At 41.7% G+C, this 20,125-nt stretch overlaps 1 protein-coding gene across 1 annotated transcript; it reads right to left on the bottom strand.

Annotated features, from left to right (window-relative positions):
* Nucleotides 1–13,116: 13,116 nt before the first annotated feature.
* LOC131239161 (putative anthocyanidin reductase) lies at nucleotides 13,117–18,942 on the bottom strand. Its single transcript, XM_058236718.1, has 5 exons — nucleotides 18,822–18,942; nucleotides 18,569–18,738; nucleotides 15,771–15,983; nucleotides 13,762–14,144; nucleotides 13,117–13,255 (listed from the first exon to the last, which is right to left on the bottom strand). Exons 1-5 carry the CDS (start codon nucleotides 18,940–18,942, stop codon nucleotides 13,117–13,119), a joined length of 1,026 nt encoding a protein of 341 aa, XP_058092701.1.
* Nucleotides 18,943–20,125: the final 1,183 nt, after the last annotated feature.

Raw genomic sequence — 20,125 nt, 5'->3', positions numbered from 1 at the left:
GGTCGAGCACCTCCCTCCACTGGTCGAGTACCACGGGAAAAATAAACCCAAAGTCTCTGGACTTTGAGTTGAGTTAGGGCTCGACTGGTCGAGCACCACCCTCGACCGGTCGAGTAAGGCTCACGACCGGTCGAGCCTGTGAGGAAATCCCATCAAAACTCTCCCTTTCTGACTCAGGAGGGATTCACATTTTTCAACCCAGTCAAGTTTCTACAAACCTTAAACTTGCCCTTGAGCAAAGCCTTGATCATCATGTCTGACCCATTATCGTTCGTGTGGACCTTCTCAAGTTGTAGTACCTTCTATTCCAAAGTATCCCTGATTCAGTGATACCGAATCTCTATGTACTTTGACTTGGAATACTGACTTGGATTCTTGCTTAAGTGGCACTTTGACTATCGCAATAGACTACATGCTCCTCCTGCTTTAGGCTAGAGGTGGGCATCGAGCCGAGTCGAGTCGAGGTGGGCCAAGCTTGGCTTGGCTTGTCCATGATGTACTCGAGTTCGAGCTCGAGCTCGAGCTCGAGCTTGGCCTCGAGCTCAACATTGAAGCTTGGCTTGTTTGCCAAAGCTGTCGAGTCGAGCTCGAGCTTGTTGGGTGAGAGAGTAATGGATTCTGTTCTTGATCCTCCTCCATTGATGAAAAATTCAAAAATCTTAAGAGAATCAAAGCAAAACCCGATGAAAAAAACCAAACAAAGCTTCAAATCGGATGAGGAAACCTGTAAGAATCGATCTGTTCTTGATCTTCTTCCACCAGCAAAAATCCAAGTACTAGAAAAGAAACAGAGCAAAACACAAAACACAAATCTAAGTAAAGAGCTCTAGCCAATCAGATCATTGGATTTCTTTGAAGCTCTAACAAATCTAAGAAGAACCCATCTCGAATTTCTTGGGTTTCTCGCCTAAGAAGTAGATCTCAAGAGATTGAAATCATAATATTGTGGAGCTGAAATGAAAACTGGTGGTGGTAGTCGGGGCGGGCGTGCAGCTGGTAATGGGCAGAGAAAGAGAAGAAAGGAAAAGGGAAGGGGGAGCGTGCAGTTGGGTAGAGACTCTTAAGGTTTTTTTTTTTTTTTTTTTTTTTAAGTTTAAAGTTAAAACTTATATTAATATTATATATATATATATATATATATATATATAAAATATTTAACATTTAATATATTTATTAATTGAGCCGAGTCGAGCTCGAGTTCGAGCTTCGAGTCGAGTCGAGATCGAGTTGAGTAGAGTTGAAATACCCCCTGGTCGAACTTGGCTTGAACTTAACTCGAGCTTTAAATAATTAGCTTGGCTTGGCTTGAATCGGCCATTCAAGCCGAGTCAATCCGAGCTGACTCGAGCCGAGTCGAGCGAGCTTTTCGAGCTAGCTTGACTCGTGAACAGCCCTACTTTAGGCTAAGTTCCTATAGGAACCTTTTCATCCAAAGCATCTCTTTACATGCTTCTGTAACTGCAATGTACTCGGCCTCTGTCGTCGACAATGCTATGACCTTCTATAACTTACTCTGCCAGGAGACTGCTCAAACGTGAACATGAACCCTAATGTAAACTTTCTGGAGTCAATGTCGCCTGCCATATCTACATCTGTGTAGCCCTCTAACACAGGTTTACCGTCACCATAGCATAAGCTTAACCTGGATGAGCCTCGTAGATACCGTAGTATCCATTTCACCGCTGCCCAATGCTCTTTACCACGATTAGTAAGATACCGGCTGACAACACCAACCGCATATGCTATGTCTGGGCGTGTACACACCATAATATATATCAAACTTCATACTGCTGATGCGTAGGGTATCTTCTACATCTCATCCACCTCTGCCTTCGTCTTGGGACACTGCCTGTCGCTCAATCTTAAGTGACGATCTAGTGGAGTACTGACCGGCTTCGCTACACTCATATTGAACCGCTCTAGGACTTTTTCAATATACCGCTCTTCTGACAACTAAAGCTTCCTGCTGCTTCCGTCACGGGTTATCTCCATTCCTAGGATCTGTTTATCTGGGCCCAAGTTTTTCATTACAAACGACCTGCCCAACTCCTGTTTCAGCCCGTCGATCTTCTTGATGTCCTTTCCTATGATGAGCATGTCATCAACGTATAACAGCAGAACTAAGAAATCACCATCTGAGAACTTGCGCGTGAACACACAGTGGTCCGACTCCGTTCTGTCATATCCATGCTTCAATATGAACGAGTCAAATTTCTTGTACCATTGTCGTGAAGCTTGTTTCAGTCCATACAAACTCTTCCTCAGCCTACACACCATATGCTCTTTGCCCTTGACTTCGAACCCTTTTGGTTGGTGCATGTAGATCTCTTTTTTTAGGTCACCATGGAGGAAGGCAGTTTTAATAGCTAACTGTTCTATCTCCAGATTCATACTAGCCGCCAACCCAAGCAGCACCCGTAAAGATGTCATCTTCACCACTGGTGAGAATATCTCCTCGAAATCTATGCCTTTCCTCTGACCAAACCCTTTCACCACAAGTCTGGCCTTGAACATCGTCTGTGAATTCTTCTTCTCAACCTTCTTTCTGAATACCCACTTGTTGCTCAAAGCTTTCTTGCCCTTAGGCAGTTTCACCATATCATAGGTGTGGTTCTTATGCAAGAATTTCATCTCTTCTTACATAGCTTTCAACCACTCCCCCTTATGCTCGTCGACTAGGGCCTCAGAATAATCTTCTGCCTCTCCCCCATCAGTGAGCATAATGTACTCATGTGGCGAGTACCTTATAAGACCCGTGTCCTAGTCCGTACCGTTCCGTTAGCTTCCTCGGTCCTTCCGGTCGAATTCCGGCAATCATCGACCCGTATCCAACATTTGCGCGCGATCCTAAGCCGAGTTCCGCATACCGAAGTCAGGTCGGACCGAAACCTGTACCTTGGTGACTGCGTCATCACCGCGATTCTAACGCCACGACTCGCGCACCGAACCGATACCCAGGCCAGGAGATGTAAGCCAGCTTTGTTTTGAAGAAACGCCGCGCATTACGAATATCGAGGAAATCTCTGCGATATGTCCCATCAATCAATCAATCAATCAATGTCAAGTACAACCATACCCCAAGTACAACACCCATTCCTCCTTTTTCATAAGTCAACTCTCTCTCTCCCCTCACCATTCTTCCTTTACCAAAATTTCAACCCAACCCATACCTCTCCTTACAACCACCACTCCACCTATCCCTTCATCCATTAATTCTTCATTTCTCTTATTTCTTAAAAACTCTCTCCCAAGCAACAAAATTTCACACGTCCAAGCATTCCCAAGTTTTCCCAAAAACCACAAGTATGACCCACCCTCTCATCTCTCATCGACACCATCAAAATTCCATCAACCACCATCAAAAGTGAAGGCAAGGAGCATAGAAGGCTAAGGGAGCAAGGAGGAGGCCTAGAGGTGGGTGATCTACCGTTGTTTTCAATTTTAAGGGCCACTTGTTGTGGGACCCACTTGATGTATATGTTGTATCAATGGAGGGCCCATAGTGGCGGGGTCCCTCCTCTCTATCACTATCTCTCTCTCTCTCTCTCTCTCTCTCTCTCTCTCTCTCTTTCCTCTCCCTAGAATGAAGTGGGCCCCACCAATTCATGTTAAATCTACTCCATTCATCAATGGTGAGGCTCACCACATTTTAGGAAAACTCCACCATCCGGTGGGAAGTCCCACCTGCAATATACACACACACACAATATATTATATTTATATTATGCTATTATACAAATATACATATATATAGTTGGTGGGCCACGTCCATGTGGGACTCACCACAATGCATGTGTTTATCCATGCTGTCCAGCGTCCCTGGACGCTGGATGAGCAAGGCTAACATGGAGTGTGTATACTGACGTAGGTGTGTACTAACAAAAAAAAAAGAAAGAAAAGTTGCTTTTAGGGTGGGCCGCTCATGTAGGCCCCACCTTGTTGTATGTAATCAATCCAAGCCATCCATCCTTTTCTTCAGGCCATTTTTGGTGTTGAGCCAAAATTTGAGGTCAATCTGACTTCCTGATGGGCCATAATATGGACAAAAGAACTCTCACCATTAAAATACCTTCATGATGTTCCTGTATATTAAAAATAATCCAATATCGGTCTTGATAGGTTTGTATCGAGCCATAGGGACCATTGGCTGGGTTGGATTTGTCTTATGATTTCGAAATAATAATAATAATAATAATAACAAAGGCAACAACACCTGCTGCTGCCGCTATCAGTGGGCGGGTGGACGGCTTGGCAGGACCCTCACGGCCCCAGTTGTGGATCCCACTGTGATGCGTTTCGAACATCAACACCATGCATTTGATGGGTTCCCTCGGACCAAGAGGCTACCCCAAAAATCAACCGTATACGGAACTCAGGTGGACCACATCATCTAAAATCATGTGAAGACATAGCTAAAACATGTAAAATCACTTGGTGGGGCCTACTTGAAATTTGGATGCGGCTGAAACTTGGTCTGAACCCTCAGCCAAGTGGGACACACATAATGGGTGGGTTGGATTTGTGAACTACATCAGGGTGGCCTCCTTGTCCATGTGATATATATATATATATATATATATATATATATATATATATATATATATATATATATATATATATATATATATATATATATATATAAAATAAATGAAAAAAATATCATGGTGGGCTCCCTGACCGTGTGACCCTATCAACAGGTTGTATGGCAAACAAACGTTACGGTGGGCCCCAGTCCCACCCAGGTCCACGTGACCTTATGAACTGTTGGATGACAGATAAATATCACAGTGGGCCCTACCCTGGTCCACGTGACCTTATGAATAGATTGGATGATAAATAAATATTACAGTGGGCCTTACCTTGGTCCACGTGACCTTATGAATAGTTGGATTGCAAAATAAACATTATGTTGGGCCCTAGGTTGGTTGGAAAATAAACATTTCGGTGGGCCCCAGGTTAGGTGGGAAATAAACATTATGGTGGGTCCTACTTGGGACCCACTTGTGTATGAATTGTGTCCACACCTTTCATCAGTGTGGACCTCCACCATGAAGTATGTGATTTATCTATGCCTTCCATCCCTATGGGACCTACCATGATGCATATGTTTCATCCTAACCGTCCAACCATTTTGGAGGATATTTTAAGGTCATGTGATAAGGCCCATCTTGGTGTGTTTGTGAGCCGTCCGTCGAGGTCCACCTTGATACATACAAGGCCCACTTTGATTTGTATAAGGCCCATATTATGAGGCCCATTGTGATGTATGCAAGGCCCATGTGACTAGGCCCATCTTGATGCATTTGTGGCCCGTCGTTGAGGCCCACCTTGATATATATATATATATATATATATATATATATATATATATATATATATATATATATATATATATGAGACCCATGTAGGAGGCCCATTTGATGTACTGGAGGCCCATGGGTCAAGGCCCAATAGGACGTACATAAGGCCCATTGTAGTGTGATTCCACCATGGTATATGTGTTGATTTTATAGTAGGCTATACCTTGGGAGCAATGATGGTTTGATGTCCACATTGTAAGGATGATGTTGGTTAAATGTCCGCATTGTCACCCTCTCCCTATGGCCCATTAATAAGCCCATAACTGAGCATATAGGCCATCTAGGCCCATCTTCGCTTTGATCAGAGCCCATCATCACGTAACATGTATAGTATAGATCTATGATTCATGATCATACGCATCATATGTATACCTGATATGAGAGATGACTGATTATAGCATATGCCTTCGGGCAGATCGTTTATGGGCTCCTTGACAGGCGGAGCTGCCCCACATGAGCGCTCGGTACGTGCATGATTGTTGCATGTCTGATAGTATGATTCATGTACTTGCATTAGTGTGATTGTGATTACTATATGTCCTAGTGACATCAGGGCCATAACCTCCACAGACACATCGTGGGTGGCTGGATTGAATACCGAAAATATTGTTACTAAGCATCGGGACGCCATAGATGTCTATAGGTGAAAATCTCTAAACCCGATGGTACCAGAGGATGACTCCAACGTCGAGACCGAGTGGATATATGAGTGCACGAGGGCCGAATACCAGGAGGCCGCGTCTCCCGCTGTATCGTGGTCGGTTGGAAATGGGTTTGGCCTTACTCACCCGAGGGTAGGGGACAATATTAGGCTGAGTTTGACCATCTCGTGAATGGGTCCGTTATCGACGTGCCGGATATGTATTCACAGACTATTGGCCAGGCGGATAGTGAGGTTTCTTACGCTCACTTGGACTATGCGGCTAGGAAATCGGTAGTGCTATTTGGAGTGTACTGAACCCAGGTGATTATCCAGAATAGAAATTGTACTGATACATGATGAGGATTGGCATGCTTGAGTTGCATCTTGCATCGCATGGTCGTGTTATGGCTGATAGCATTCATATCTTGCACCGCATAACCTTGGTACGGCTGATTGCATTCATGTACTCATCACCATAATTCCGCATTACTTTGACTTTGCATTCTGAGCACGCTTATATTGCGCACACAGTTACACCACCCTTTAAGCTTTCTATAAGCTTATGCACGATCGATGCGTGCAGGTGACGCCAGGACACAGTCGCAGCTATAGTCTCGCCGCAGTTGGAGCGTGCAGCCGAGCTTCTGGAGTTTTGTTACTTTCGCTATATTGTATTTACCTTTCATACGCATTGTACTCAAAAGTTTTTGATCATAGTAGATTTTGTGATGGTGTTCTTGTGGTTATTGTTCATGGGTTATACTTTTGGTTATGCTCATTACGAATTAAATTGATATTAGAAATCCTTCTTGTAGGATCCCAAGATCGGAACCTGGTAAATGGGTGCCGGGAACCAAGAATGGGATTCTATGGAGGATGTCGGCGCCGGATTAGGTGATCGGGAATTTTGTGAGCCCAGTTTTCGAGTTCGGGGCGTGACATACCTCTTGGACAGCTGTCTGTCCTTAGATGACCTCCTCACCTGTGACTCAACAGGTGGATCAAGTGGGGGCTGCTCCCTCGGTCCATCTTCTGTAGGAACTCCCTCATCATCTGCACCTTGCTGTATTCCCCCGTCATCAGGCACCACGGGAGGAATAATCGGATCTATGTCCTTTAGCTCACCTGAATTATGCGAGTTCCTCTCTAGCTTATCAATGTCTTCTATACACTAATTTTCAAAGAATACCACATCCCTGATCCTGACGAGCTTCTTCTCGGTTAGATCCCACAATCTGTAACCGAACTTTTCATCAATGTATCCCAAGAACACACACTACCTGATATCGAGCTTGGACCTCTCGTCCTTTGGTATGTGAACGGATGCCCTACATCCAAACACCCTGAGATGACTGTACGATGGATCCTATCCAGTCCACACCTTCTCAGGCACTTCTCCATTCAACGGGGCTGATGAAGACCTATTTATCAAATACATTTTCGTGTGCATTGCTTCTCTCCAGAACATCTTGGACAATTTCGCATGGGATAACATGCATCTGATTCTCTCTACAATTGTGCGATTCATTTGCTCAGCCACACCATTATGCTGGGGGGTCTTGGGAACCGTCTGTTCATGCCGTATACCCAGGAATTTACAATACACATGGAAGTTACCGATGTATTCACCACCATTGTTAGTGCGGATGCACTTCAGTGATCTACCTGTCTCTCTCTCGACCATAGTATGAAACAATTTAAACACACCAAAGACCTCGTCCTTGAATTTTAAAGCACAAACCTAAACCTTCCTAAATGCATCATCTATAAAAGTGACAAAATACAATGCCCCACCTAAGGTTTTTGTCCTCATAGGACCACAAACATCAGAATAAAACAAATCTAATGTATGCACTTTATTAACATGAGAAACAGATTTAATAAATGAAACTCTATGCTGTTTCCCTGATAAACAATCAATACAAGTTTTGAAAGGCATACCTGTCACGTTTGGAAGGAGCCGCTTCCTCGCTAGTAGCTGAAACCCTTCTTCACTCATGTGGCCTAGACGCCTGTGCCACATGTCAATAACTGAATCTTCTCCTGCGTTCAACCCACCCTTGCATACACTGACACTTGCCTTGTAAAGGGTGCAACACTTCTTTCCTCTGGCTACGATCAACGAACCCTTGATGAGCGTCTAACGCCTACCAGCAAACTGGCTTTCATAGCTATCATCATCCAACATTCCCGTTGACATTAAGTTGAGGCGAAAGTCTGAGATATGCCTCACATCCCTGAGAACCAATGTGCAGCCCACATCGGTCTTCATACAAATATCACCGACCCCTACGATCTTTGATACGATAGAATTTTTTATCTTCACGGTCCCATAGTCACCTGACTTGTAGCTTGTGAAGAAGTCCCTGCGTAGAGTCGTATGAAAAGAAGCTCACGAGTCAATCACCCAGTCGGTGTCCTGACTCGTAGCTGTGAGACAAATATCATGATCTGCTGAAAGAATAACTACAACGTCACCATCTGAAACGACCGCAGTGGAATCTGATTCATCTTCCTTCTCCTTTCCTTTTCCTTTCTTGTCGTTCTTATTCTTACGACATTCATGTTTATAGTGACCCTTCTTGCCACAATTCTAGCATTTAGCATTTTTCTTGGTACTTGACTTGCCTCTTGATTTATATCAGGCCTTCCCGCCCTTTCTGTTCTTTCCTCTTCCCCATTCCTGTGTCACAAGGGCCTCTTACTGAGTAGACTCCTGAGACTTCCTCCTTGTCTCCTCATTGAAGAGACAGCCAGTAACCTATTTCATGGATACCTTTCCGTCTAGCGCGAAGTTACTTAGAGACACACCAATGTCTCTCAACTGTTAGGCAATGAGCTAAGCAATAGCAACGCCTGTAATTGATCATCCAGGACCATCTTCATAACGGAGAGTTGGTTTACAATATTGCTGACTTCATTCATGTACTCAGCCACAAAACCACCATCTTTGAATTTGAGATTCATAATCATCTTATTATGAAGATTTTATTACCGGCTGTCTTCCTCTCATACAGTCCTTCCAATTTCAGCCATCGGCTATCGACTGAGGTTTTCGTAGACACATGGTGGAACACGGAATCATCCAACCATTGTCTAATAAACCTCACCTCCTTCTGGTCCAACTTCTTCCAATCATTATCAGATATATTCTTAGATTTAACTAATATGCCTAAAATTGGAGAATATAAGTCCTTGCAATAAAGCAAGTCCTCTATCTTAGCCTTCCATATGGTCCAGTTAGAACCATTGAGGCTGATTATCCTTGATGAGCCACCTTTCATAATTCAGAATCGATCCTACTTCGTTTAATGAACTTAGCTCTGATACCACTTTGTTGGGGGCCTTGCACAAAACCTTAGGATCTAGCTTCCCAAAACAAACCAAAATTATGAGATAATAAAGCAATGAAATAAATCAAAGCACAAACCACACCACACAAGAGATTTTTATGTGGAAAACTCTTAAAGAGGTAAAAACCACGGGACCTCGTCCAGATCAACAATCCACTATGAAGTAAAACGTTACAACCTTCTTCACTCACGCAGGAGTGGATAAACAGTAAGAGAATAAAAGAAAAACGGAGAGATCTAACCGATTACAAGGACGTAAAAGCGCTGAGATATCAAGTACACAGTAGATCACCTCTACGAGTAGAACCTCCCTTCCACAGACTTCCTCTCTCTATTTCTCTCTCTCTCTCTCTCTCTCACACACACACACGCACACACACACACACACCTTTGATAGCCCTAAACCCTTTAGCAAACCCTTGTAAAGCTTTAGGAAACCCTCTTGTCTACCCCTAGAAAAGCCCTAGGCACACCTATTTATAGTTTAGGCAACTCCCTTTCGCATGGGTGCGAAAACAGCCTCAAAATTCTGAATCCCGCACAAAATCGGACTAGAATCTGCGTAACCTCAACTAGTCGAGCAGTGTCCTCGACCGGTCGAGCGGCCCACTTGATCGTTCGAGCATCTTCCTCGACTGGTCGAGCACCACGAGAAAAATAAATCCAAAGTTGCTGGACTTTGAGTCGAGTCAGGGCTCGACTGGTCGAGCACTACCCTCGACCGGTTAAGTAAGGCTCACGACCGGTCGAGCTTGGGAGGAATTCCCATCACATTTTTACTTAGAAAGTTGCATGGGTAAATAAAGATGTTGGTATGCTTTTATTTGCCATGCACATGGCATATTTATAATACTCTAAAATAATTTAATTATTGGCTGCATCATTGAAATCATACCAGCAGAATAATTCGAACCATCCAATTGTTTTCCATTTAAAGGGGCAATTTAAAAATGTTAGTAAGTTGCTTAGGTTGTGGTCCACTTTACTTTTAGAATTTTCTTATTTTTTATCCAAAATATATATTTTAATAGACTTATTATAATCATTTTGTCAAAAATCACACATGTATATTAATATGAGATGTTAAAGTTGACTTGACGCATGTTTTAGGTGAATATAAAGGACTCTTCTAATGCATTCCAATTCCTCCCATTCACTCCCCAATCAAAAAGGGTATTTGGATTATAGTGCAATTCATTTACAAGCTACCTAATATAATCAAAGATTCCGTTTACACTTGATATGAGCATAATTGTGAAATTGAATTCATTTACCTCTATTTGCCGCAATTCATTTACAAGCTACCTAATATAATCAAAGATTCCGTTTACACTTGATATGAGCATAATTGTGAAATTGAATTCATTTACCTCTATTTGCAAGCTCCCAATGAGCCTAGATTCCGTTTCATCCATCATGCTCTACCAGAGTATTGAAGTTTCATCGACTAAGATTTGGTAATGTCCCCTCCAGTGCTCATGTCGGTACTGTTTGGTGGTGAAAAAGCTCAGCCCCATCATATTTATGTTTTTCCTTTATCTAGGTTTGTGTGACATTATCAACTGGTTGGATGGCAAATGAACATTACATTGGGCCCTACCGAGTTTTCAATGGTGTCGTTCAATCACCATTGTCTACTATGGTGCAGTTCACATGAGATTCGGATCTGCCTCATTTTTGGGCTTATACACTAAAATAAACTAAAAATTGGATAGACTATGTCAATAAAACACAAATCATGGTGGGGCCAGAGCTAATTTCCCTTCACCAATCGGTTTTTCTCCTCTCACGTAAAACATGCGAGGAAGTGGGATCCTTGCTGTTCAGAGGGTGGAATTAAAGTCAGCTGCCTTACCGGTGGAGAGGACAAGGAGTGGCCGTTGTAGCTAGGGCATGGATTCAGTTAGGTGAAGACCTAATTGAGTTAGGTCAGGTGTTTTCCATAGGCCCACCTTGATGTATGTGTGGTTGTGAACTTCATTTTTGGGCCCATAAGATTTTTGGGCCAAGCTTATGGGCTAAAAAATGAAGTTGATCCAAATCTCAAGTGAACTGCACCATAAGAAACGGTGATGATATGCCATTAAAAACTTTTTAAGCCACAAAAGTTTTGGATCAAGTTGATATTTTTGTTTTACCAAAGAAATCAAACAATCAAGTGCTACATTGTGAAATGGTTTTGAGCACACGTCTTACATGTATGTGGCCATCAAATAGAACAATAAGAAGAAAATGATCAATGGGGCCAAATCCAGGCATATGAAATTGTATGGTATGGCCTTTCTTCGGGTGACATTATGTATATTTTTATTTTTATTTTTCTTTTAACAAGAACTGAAGACCTACTACATGTGGTAGAGAATGACTTAATTGTTTTTTGCCTTTATTAGTTACTTTCAAAGGCAAACACCTTTATTAATTATTTATTAAAAGTGTTTATGCAAAGCAAGAGTGAAACAAATTAAATCGGATTTACTTTTAAGAAATGCATGAATTAACATGTTGGGGATTTGTGTTGCGGAATCACACAGATCTCGATGTAGGATAGTAATCCAAGAACACCAAGCAATCACGAGAGAACACAAAGATTTAACGTGGAAAACCCTTGCGGGAAAAAACCACGGTATAAAGCGACAGAATTCCACTATGAAAGCATAAATTTCAAAGAGAAAATGACTTACTCAATTTGAACAAACTTGAATCTCACCCTTGCTACATCCTTTAGAAACCCTACAACCTTTTTAGGAACCCTTGGAACTCCTTTAGAAAACCTTAGCATTACTTAGAAAGACCCTAGAGACCCCTATTTATAGTTTAGGAAACTCCACTTACGCACTTCTATGAAACCGCCTCAAATTTATGCAGTCCGTGCAGAATTCGCGCACCATCTGCGTAACCTTCGACTGGTTGAGCTAGGGCTCCGACTAGTCGAAGTGCACCTTCAACTGGTTGAGTTAGGGCTCCGATTAGTCGAAGTGCACCTTCAACTGGTTGAGCCTGTCCCTAGACTGGTTGAAGATCTCGAGATTTTCATAGACATTATCGCTGGACTTTGAGTCGAGCGGGATTGGACTAGTCGAAGGTGCCCTTCGACTAGTCGAGCCAGCCCCTCGACTGGTCGAGCAGCGTGGTGAAACCAGATTTAAGACATCTGTTTTACAACATTACATAAACTTAAACTAATCATATATACTTTTCACAGAGAGCATAAGATGATCATCACTCTCTCTCCTGAACTAATCATCTTCCTACTTTATGTGTCAAGATAGTATTTTTAAACTTTAAAATTATTTGAATTTTTTTAAACTTTAAAATTATTTAAGATTTTCTAAGAAGAACTCATGTATTTATAGACTTGTAAACCTTTGCCATTAAATATTTTTATCATAAAGAAATCTCTCTAGAACAATACTTGTAGATTACTTAAACGGTAAGCAGTACTTATAATATACTTGCCTAACTACACAAGCATTTTGAATGAGTCAAACTTGCTTAAGTTTAAACATTTCTGCTTATATACTACATTGATGTATGCAATCACCCATTGGACAACAAAATATTCATTAGATGATCATATATGATTTTTAAAACACTAGTAATGACAATAGAAAATAAAGCATAAAATTATTTTATCATTCTTATAGTAGAATTTTCTCATAAAATCTCACCCATTCATTACTTATTTGTGTCATTAAAAGAAAGCGGATCACTACTATACTGTGAACATTATCAATGTAATTAATGTTTTGGAAGCTGCTAATCAATTCAAGACACCAATCTTCCTTGCACACTCCACACTGTCATCCAAAATCCTTTCCATGTCATGCTTATACTCAAATCCCAAATCGATGAGCTTCGTAGTACCACATCCGATTCCTTTTTCCGGCCCTTCCAAAAACCTGAAATGGAATTTCATAGCCTTGAATTATAAGAACCTAGAAATTGCTAAAAAGATTCTTACAAAATTTTCCAAGAGCTACGACTTGGGCTACCACCATCATTTCTCGGGAAAATACTTTGATGGTTCGATGAACTCCTGTCGAAAATTGGAAATTTTGGAGATAATTCTACTATATAGTCTTGGAAATTTGTAAGTTATTCTACATGGGTCTCTTCCCATGGGGGCATGGAAAATGGAAATTTCCACTATTTTGTAGAAAGAGAAGCAATGTAAGGGTTGCAAACAGTGTGGGCTGGCCCAAACGTAGCCTGAGCTCGGACCTGAATAGAAAACCAGCCAACCGGACCGGCCAGAGGCAGGTCAGATGGGAGTTGATCTTTAGTCAGTGGGCCTATGACCTTAGTTCATTGATTGGGCCTTAGCAAACCTCTGGTCAGCCCATCTCAGCCCTTTAGCATTCCTGACTAAAAATGACAATGCACCCATTTTTATTGAGTTTCTTACTGTTTTTCCACGTCGAACTCTTTATGATTCTTTAGGTAGTGTTTCGCAATCTTGGAAATTGTGGGATAGGCGCTCGCACAAAGGAATCTACCAGCCATTGAAGGTTGCTCCATGCAAAAGATATGGGCTTCGCAGACATCGTCTATGTGAATCAAAGGAATGGAACCCACCAATCCTTGCAAAAATCTGAACTTTCTGCAACAAGTAATGTTGCCAGTGATCGGCGAAATGATTGATTCCATGCTTACAGGTAGGAAGGGAAGAAGTGTATCTCCTCCAACGAGCCCTACAGCCAGGGATACCACCTCCAAACCCCCGCCCTTGTCTTTGTTACAGCAGCTAAGTGCAACTTCCTCGGCCCGTCTCTTGGAAGATATGTAGGCCTACACCAATACCACCGTCACAGCTCAATCCAGGCATTTGGAAAATAAACTACGGTTGTGGCTCTTGTTCCAGCGGTTCAAGACTGTTACAAGTCCAACCCACATGGGCTGGGCTAGATCAGGACTCTATTTGAGTAATAGGTGAGCTGGGCTGAGGCTTTTTTTTTTTTTTAAAAAAAAATACAATTTCTGTTAGGGGTGGCAATGGGTGGGGATGTCGGGTTGGAATGAGCCTAAGCCTGACTTGTTTGATAAATGAGCCAAGAAATTTGGCCCCAACCTGAGCCATGATCCACTACTCCTTATGGCCTGACCTGGCCCACTTAAAATTCATCGACCCAAGCCGGACCTGACCTGAACCACTCATTGTGACCAGCTCAAGGTCAGTCTCGACCGACCTAACATAATTCATTTAATTATAATCCGGTCGAGCTCGACCGATCTGACTGACCCAATCCTGCACGACGCAACTCAAATTCAAGATTGTTTGACGGGATAAAGGTTTTCGTGAAACAACCCAATTAGTGGATGCGTACATAGATGCATATACATGTCCATCTATATAAAGATGAATTCTTACCTCCAGTTCTCACATAACTTGTGAGAACTTTTTCAAAACTCATCTCTTATGACATGAGCGCAAAATCTGAACCGTCCATGTGATACAGCACCCCATGAAACCCCTAGGGCCCAACTTTCACCCTTATTCAAAACTTTGGTGGGCTATGGCAAAAGGAAACAGTTTCCTCCTTTGATTTGTCTCTCTTTTACCATTTACCATGGCCCACCAAAGTTTTGGATAAGGGTGAAAGTTGGGCCCTGTTGGTTTCACGGGGTGCTGCATCATATGGAGATGAGTTCTGAAAAAATTCTCACGAGTTCTTGAATTGGTGCGCACAGGTGAGCATTCCTCTCTCTATATATTATTTTCCATTATTTTATTTCAGATTTTGGTCAGGTAATCTGACTCTAAACCATTGATCAATGAACTGTATGGGCGGATCGGGGGTGTGTAGGGTTCAACCCAAGTCCAACCTATTTTATTACATGGGCCTTATTTCTAGCCTGACCCACTAGCCATTCAGCTTACATCTCAAAAGAAGGTTGAGCTAATTAACCCATGGCCCGACCCAACACATTGCCACACCAATTTTGTTAAATCAGAATAGGACCATTTATGACTGACATGACTTAGGCCTGGGTTTGAAATTAAGTCAGGCTGGAAATGGCCGGGCCAGGTCTGCATTTCAGGTCCAGCTACAAACGGGCCAAATGACCTGGCCCATTGACAACCCCATCTTCTAAGAAGCATGATACACTATCATATATGTCATGTGAGGCATACCAAAGTATAAGGCCCTCGATCTATTGATCCAGACTCAAACAGTCTCTCCAATCAGATAGTCCTAACAGCATGAGCCGTGAACTTTTTCCTAATGAGTGTGGACCATTGGCTGCATTCGTTTCCAAACATATGCATTTGAGTAGAAATCTGCTATGCTAATTTTTATGTGTACGGGTCCGTTTATCAATTGGTGGTGGACCCCACCTCCGATTACACGGTGGATCATTCCTTGCCTCTTAAACATTACCAGTGGGATGATATACTAGAACAAGGACACTAACCAGCTCATAATCGCCACAGTAAGGGAACGATAGATGGAGAGGCGTCCAACAAGATTCGTCAATGGAGTCTTTAAAACCGGTGCCATCTTCTTTCATTGGAGATGCCGCAGTGACGGAGCCTGTGTAGATGAGTCGTTTCACCGTTCCAGATCTTATGCAAGATTCTACTATGCTTTTCACCCCAGCAACTGCTGCTTCTGAAGTGTCATTATACTGTTTTGATTTACACATTTTAGTCACAAATATCCTCTTTCAAAGAAGATAAAACATGTTTTAGCTGTGCGTTTAGTTGTACCAAATATCAGGAAATTTCATGATCTTTTTGCTCCAAATTAGATTGATGAATGATGAAATATCACGAAATTTTATGATATTTGGTGAATAAGCAGAAAGTCTAATGTGGAGAGAGGGGAAAAGATGCTAAAAGAAGTGAACTAAGAAGAAGTAACTTCATAGATAACCAACAACTCATCACAAGGACTACTAGAAGATAGCAAAGTTCTACCAATATGCCCGCTGGTTTAAAACTTAAGAATTCAATTAGTAAATAAATTTGTTTTCCTCTTCCATTATATAAGATTTAAAACACAACCTCCTCCAGTACGCAAGCATAATACATTAAAACCATATAAATTTAAAGCAAAATGGACTTATAGTCTAACAAAGTTCTACTAATAAAATTACCAAGTAAATACCCTTTTCAATGGCAACTATAAGGGCCATTCTAAAGGCTTGTATTTGGAATGCATTGAATTTTAAATCATTGATCAACGTGATTCCAATTTGCCAAGTTATGTTTGGGAGCTTGTAATTAGAATGCATTGTGAATCAAAAATAGGAATGCATTGAGATTCTATATGATATTTATAAGAATTTGTTTTTTATTGCTAAATCATCTTTAATATTTTTAATTAGTGTACATATGTGATATTTAAGAGGATTGTAACAAGTCGATTAAAATATATACTTTGCCAAAAAAAAAAAAATTGATGAAAATTTGAGCCTTTGCTAGGTTACAGGCATAGGATCAAGAAAGAGTGATTGGCCAACGTTTTTTAACTGTCAATTTATATTCCCAATGTTTGGTTTATTCAAATAATTCTAGTGTTGTAATTTTAGTGATGCAGTTAACAATTTAATTGTTTTGGAGTATCATCAGCATACCATGTGTACAATAGATTAGTAGGCAAACAATACTTTTACTACACATGTGACTTCCCACTTTAAAAGAGTGAAAAAGGACATTTGATTTTGATTTAATGCAAAATAGAGAGATATTAGAACACATTTAAATTGTGCATTTCAAATACCTTTGAATTCAATATGCAAAATGACCTTTAGATTCCAAATGCACTCGAATACATACTACCAAAGGATGCCTAAAAGTTTCTGAGCTCCTCGATTTCTTCTTATGAAATCTTTCTTATGCATTTTGATCATTTTGAGGTGTCATTAGCATGCCATGTGTAGAATGGATTAGTAGCTGAGCAACACTTTAGTTACGCGCATTGCTCTCTTTCTTTAAAGGAGGCAAAAGGACATTTTATTTCGATTGATTATCACGACACATTAAAATTTTGTATTTCAAGTACTTTTGAAACAACTTTTGAAATCGGAATGCACTCAAATACATGCTGTAAAAGATGCCTAAAAGTTTCTAAGCTTCTATTTTTCTTCCTTATGAATTCTTTCTTACATGTTATAAAGGAAATATTATTTATTACCAACAACTTTTTAAAGGTGGATTGCTTTAAGTTTCTTTTGTCCCATTCATTGACCATTCAAATAGCCCACCTACATGGGCTCACCAAATCTTGCACATGGCCTTCATTTGAGTGATTGAGACCATTGACTTCGTGGTCTGGATAAGCTACAAGGAGCGGATTAGGTGTTATCGGGTAACATACTAATAAGTGTTGCCCTAACCGTGGGGCCCACCTTGATGTATGTGTTGCATATTCACGCCCAACAGTTTTTTCAGCTCATTTTAAGGCATGGTCCCAAAAATAAAGTAGATAAAAATCTCAAGTGGATTACTCAACAGGGATTGAACCACCACCATTAAAAACTTCTTAGGGGCTGTGAAAGTTTTGGATGAAGCTAATATTTGTGTTTTCCTTCAATCGGGTCTATGTGACCTTATCTATAGGTTGGATTGAATGTTGGCTGGCAAATACAAATTCAGGTCTATGTGACCTTATCTATAGGTTGGATTGAATGTTGGAAGTTTTTAATGGTTTGCGTTCAGTGACCACTGTTTTCTATCATGTGGTCCGCTTGAGATTTAGATCTGCTTCATTTTTGGGACAAACCGATGAACGGCATAGATAGCTCGTTTCAACACAGAAATCAAGAAGACCGAGAGTACACCCTGATCCATAGCTCAAGTGGCAGACTGAGTGAAAGATACCTCGCTTTAACACTGAGGTCTTGGTATCGATCCCTAGTGGGGTGACTAACAGTGATGTGTGAACGACAGTGGGTGTATTAACAGGCTCACCAAAAAAAAAAAGAAGAAGAAGAAGAAGACGACCGAGAGTAAGAGAAACACCTACCAACGATATTTTACCCGGCTAACACCTAATCCCTTCCCAGGCTATATGCCTTGAAATCCATAGTAATCGGACACTTTCACTTCCCGATTACAATGGATTTCGACATGTGGACTGTTTCTCATGTTTTGAGTTGATCATCCATGTTTAGGCCACTAATCAAAGATTCCCCAAGTCCGTTCAATGAACGGTCCTGCTCACCGAGGACATGCCATATGCAGCATACTAGTTCATTTTAACACCAACCTTAGAGCTGTCAGCAATGTGTTGCTTAGGGGTGGCAAGGTGAAACACAAAATCACAACCGTTGATGGCGGGTTCAAACCCATCGACGTCGTAAATTTCGGCCTCCAACAACTGTAACCTTGTATCTGCACCAGGAAGGTTCTTGAGACGCCCTATCTTAGATGGTTCATCTGAAATTCACCCAATCAAAAAACAAACATGAGAGAGAGAGAGAGAGAGAGAGAGAGAGAGAGAGAGAGAGAGAGAGAGAGACCAAGGTTTCTTAGAGTGGCATGGACGGTGTGTCCTTGCTCCAGAAGCTTCTTGACAAGCCAAGACCCGAGGTTGCCTGCAGCTCCTGTAACACAAACCTTGCTGCGGCTGCTCTCCTCCATGGATTAATCCAAGAATCTCCTTCTTCTTTCTACATATTAAACAAGGGATAGTGTCCACTCAAAAACATCTCTAAGCAATTATTAGTAGGGGTCTACATAGTTTGGGCTGATAGTGGTCCATGAGCTACATAACATGGGCCAAGCCCGTACAGCCTGCTCGATAAAAGATCTTGCTCAATGGCAAGCCCATCCAAGCCCGCTAGACTATTTAACATCCAATAATGCTAAATTCGTCATTTTCGGGATATAATCAAAAGGAAGGCCTAGTCCAATTTGTTGTTGGGCCTCAAATTTCAGGCCGTAGAGGTGCCCACGGGCCTTTAGCCTCACCATGAATGTGCAAAATGGGCTACATATGGGATGGACCTGGCTAGAGTCGCCCACATTTACCCTTAGTTAATGGAGGAGCTGTTGGACGATTACGTATCATTAGCATAGATTAAGCGCTTGTCTTTTTTAATTAGTGTGGTTTTGTCCATTTTTGTTTGAAATTTTGCGAGATGGAATTTTCAGGCGACAAACGAATGGTGCCAGAAAAGCTAAATTGCCAAGTGCACTCTGTAAACGCCGCACTTGTCTAAACTTGGCAAATGGATTGAGATCAGAGTCGATTATCATGTGGGGGCCCACATATGACAAATGTTCCTCATCTGGAATGCTACCTGCAATGCCCTGCACCTTGGCAGGGTTGGTAATGGGGCATGCAGCCTGGCTTTGGAGTGGGCTTGGATCTGTAATTATGCCCATGGGCTGGGACCGCATTAAGCCCCAATTAGCTTCAGGTCATTGTAGTCTGGCCTAGCCTAGGCTGGACTTGATGTGTATTTCATATCCTTCAAATATGCTGTTGCAATCATCTCTTAGGCCACACATGAATCTTGCTGGACGACTGTTGGTTTCAGTTTTCTAGGTGTCTATTTTCATCGTGAATGCGTGGCCCACTTGATCAATGAATGGGTTACCGACATTCACCAAAGGAACCGAAAATTGGATTTGATCAATTTCTCAGCCCCATCAAATTTTGAGACTTGGGCTGCCTGCCTTATAGTGCGGGTCACACCTATTTTGTAGTAGCCCAAAACCAAATCCTAGCCAGCAGATAGTATTACTCAAGCGGGACCACTTGGCATTCCAAGCTGACTAAAATAGACATCGACTTCATCTTTTCCGTTAAACGATGGCA

Source organism: Magnolia sinica, chromosome 3, assembly GCF_029962835.1.
Source record: "Magnolia sinica isolate HGM2019 chromosome 3, MsV1, whole genome shotgun sequence".
In the NCBI taxonomy this organism is placed as follows: domain Eukaryota; kingdom Viridiplantae; phylum Streptophyta; class Magnoliopsida; order Magnoliales; family Magnoliaceae; genus Magnolia; species Magnolia sinica.
This window is presented reverse-complemented; position numbering and strand designations above follow the sequence as displayed.

Bases quoted from the DNA above. Each gene is read 5' to 3' on its own strand.
- LOC131239161 (XM_058236718.1), bottom strand. From the start codon at position 18,942: ATGGAGGAGAGCAGCCGCAGCAAGGTTTGTGTTACAGGAGCTGCAGGC. The intron at 14,145-15,770 runs GTTAGTGTCCTT...GTATTGGTGTAG, and splicing joins ACTGTGGCGATTATGAGCTG to GCCTACATATCTTCCAAGAG. The intron at 13,256-13,761 runs GTAAGAAACTCA...ATTCCATTTCAG, and splicing joins GAGTTCGACGTGGAAAAACA to GTTTTTGGAAGGGCCGGAAA.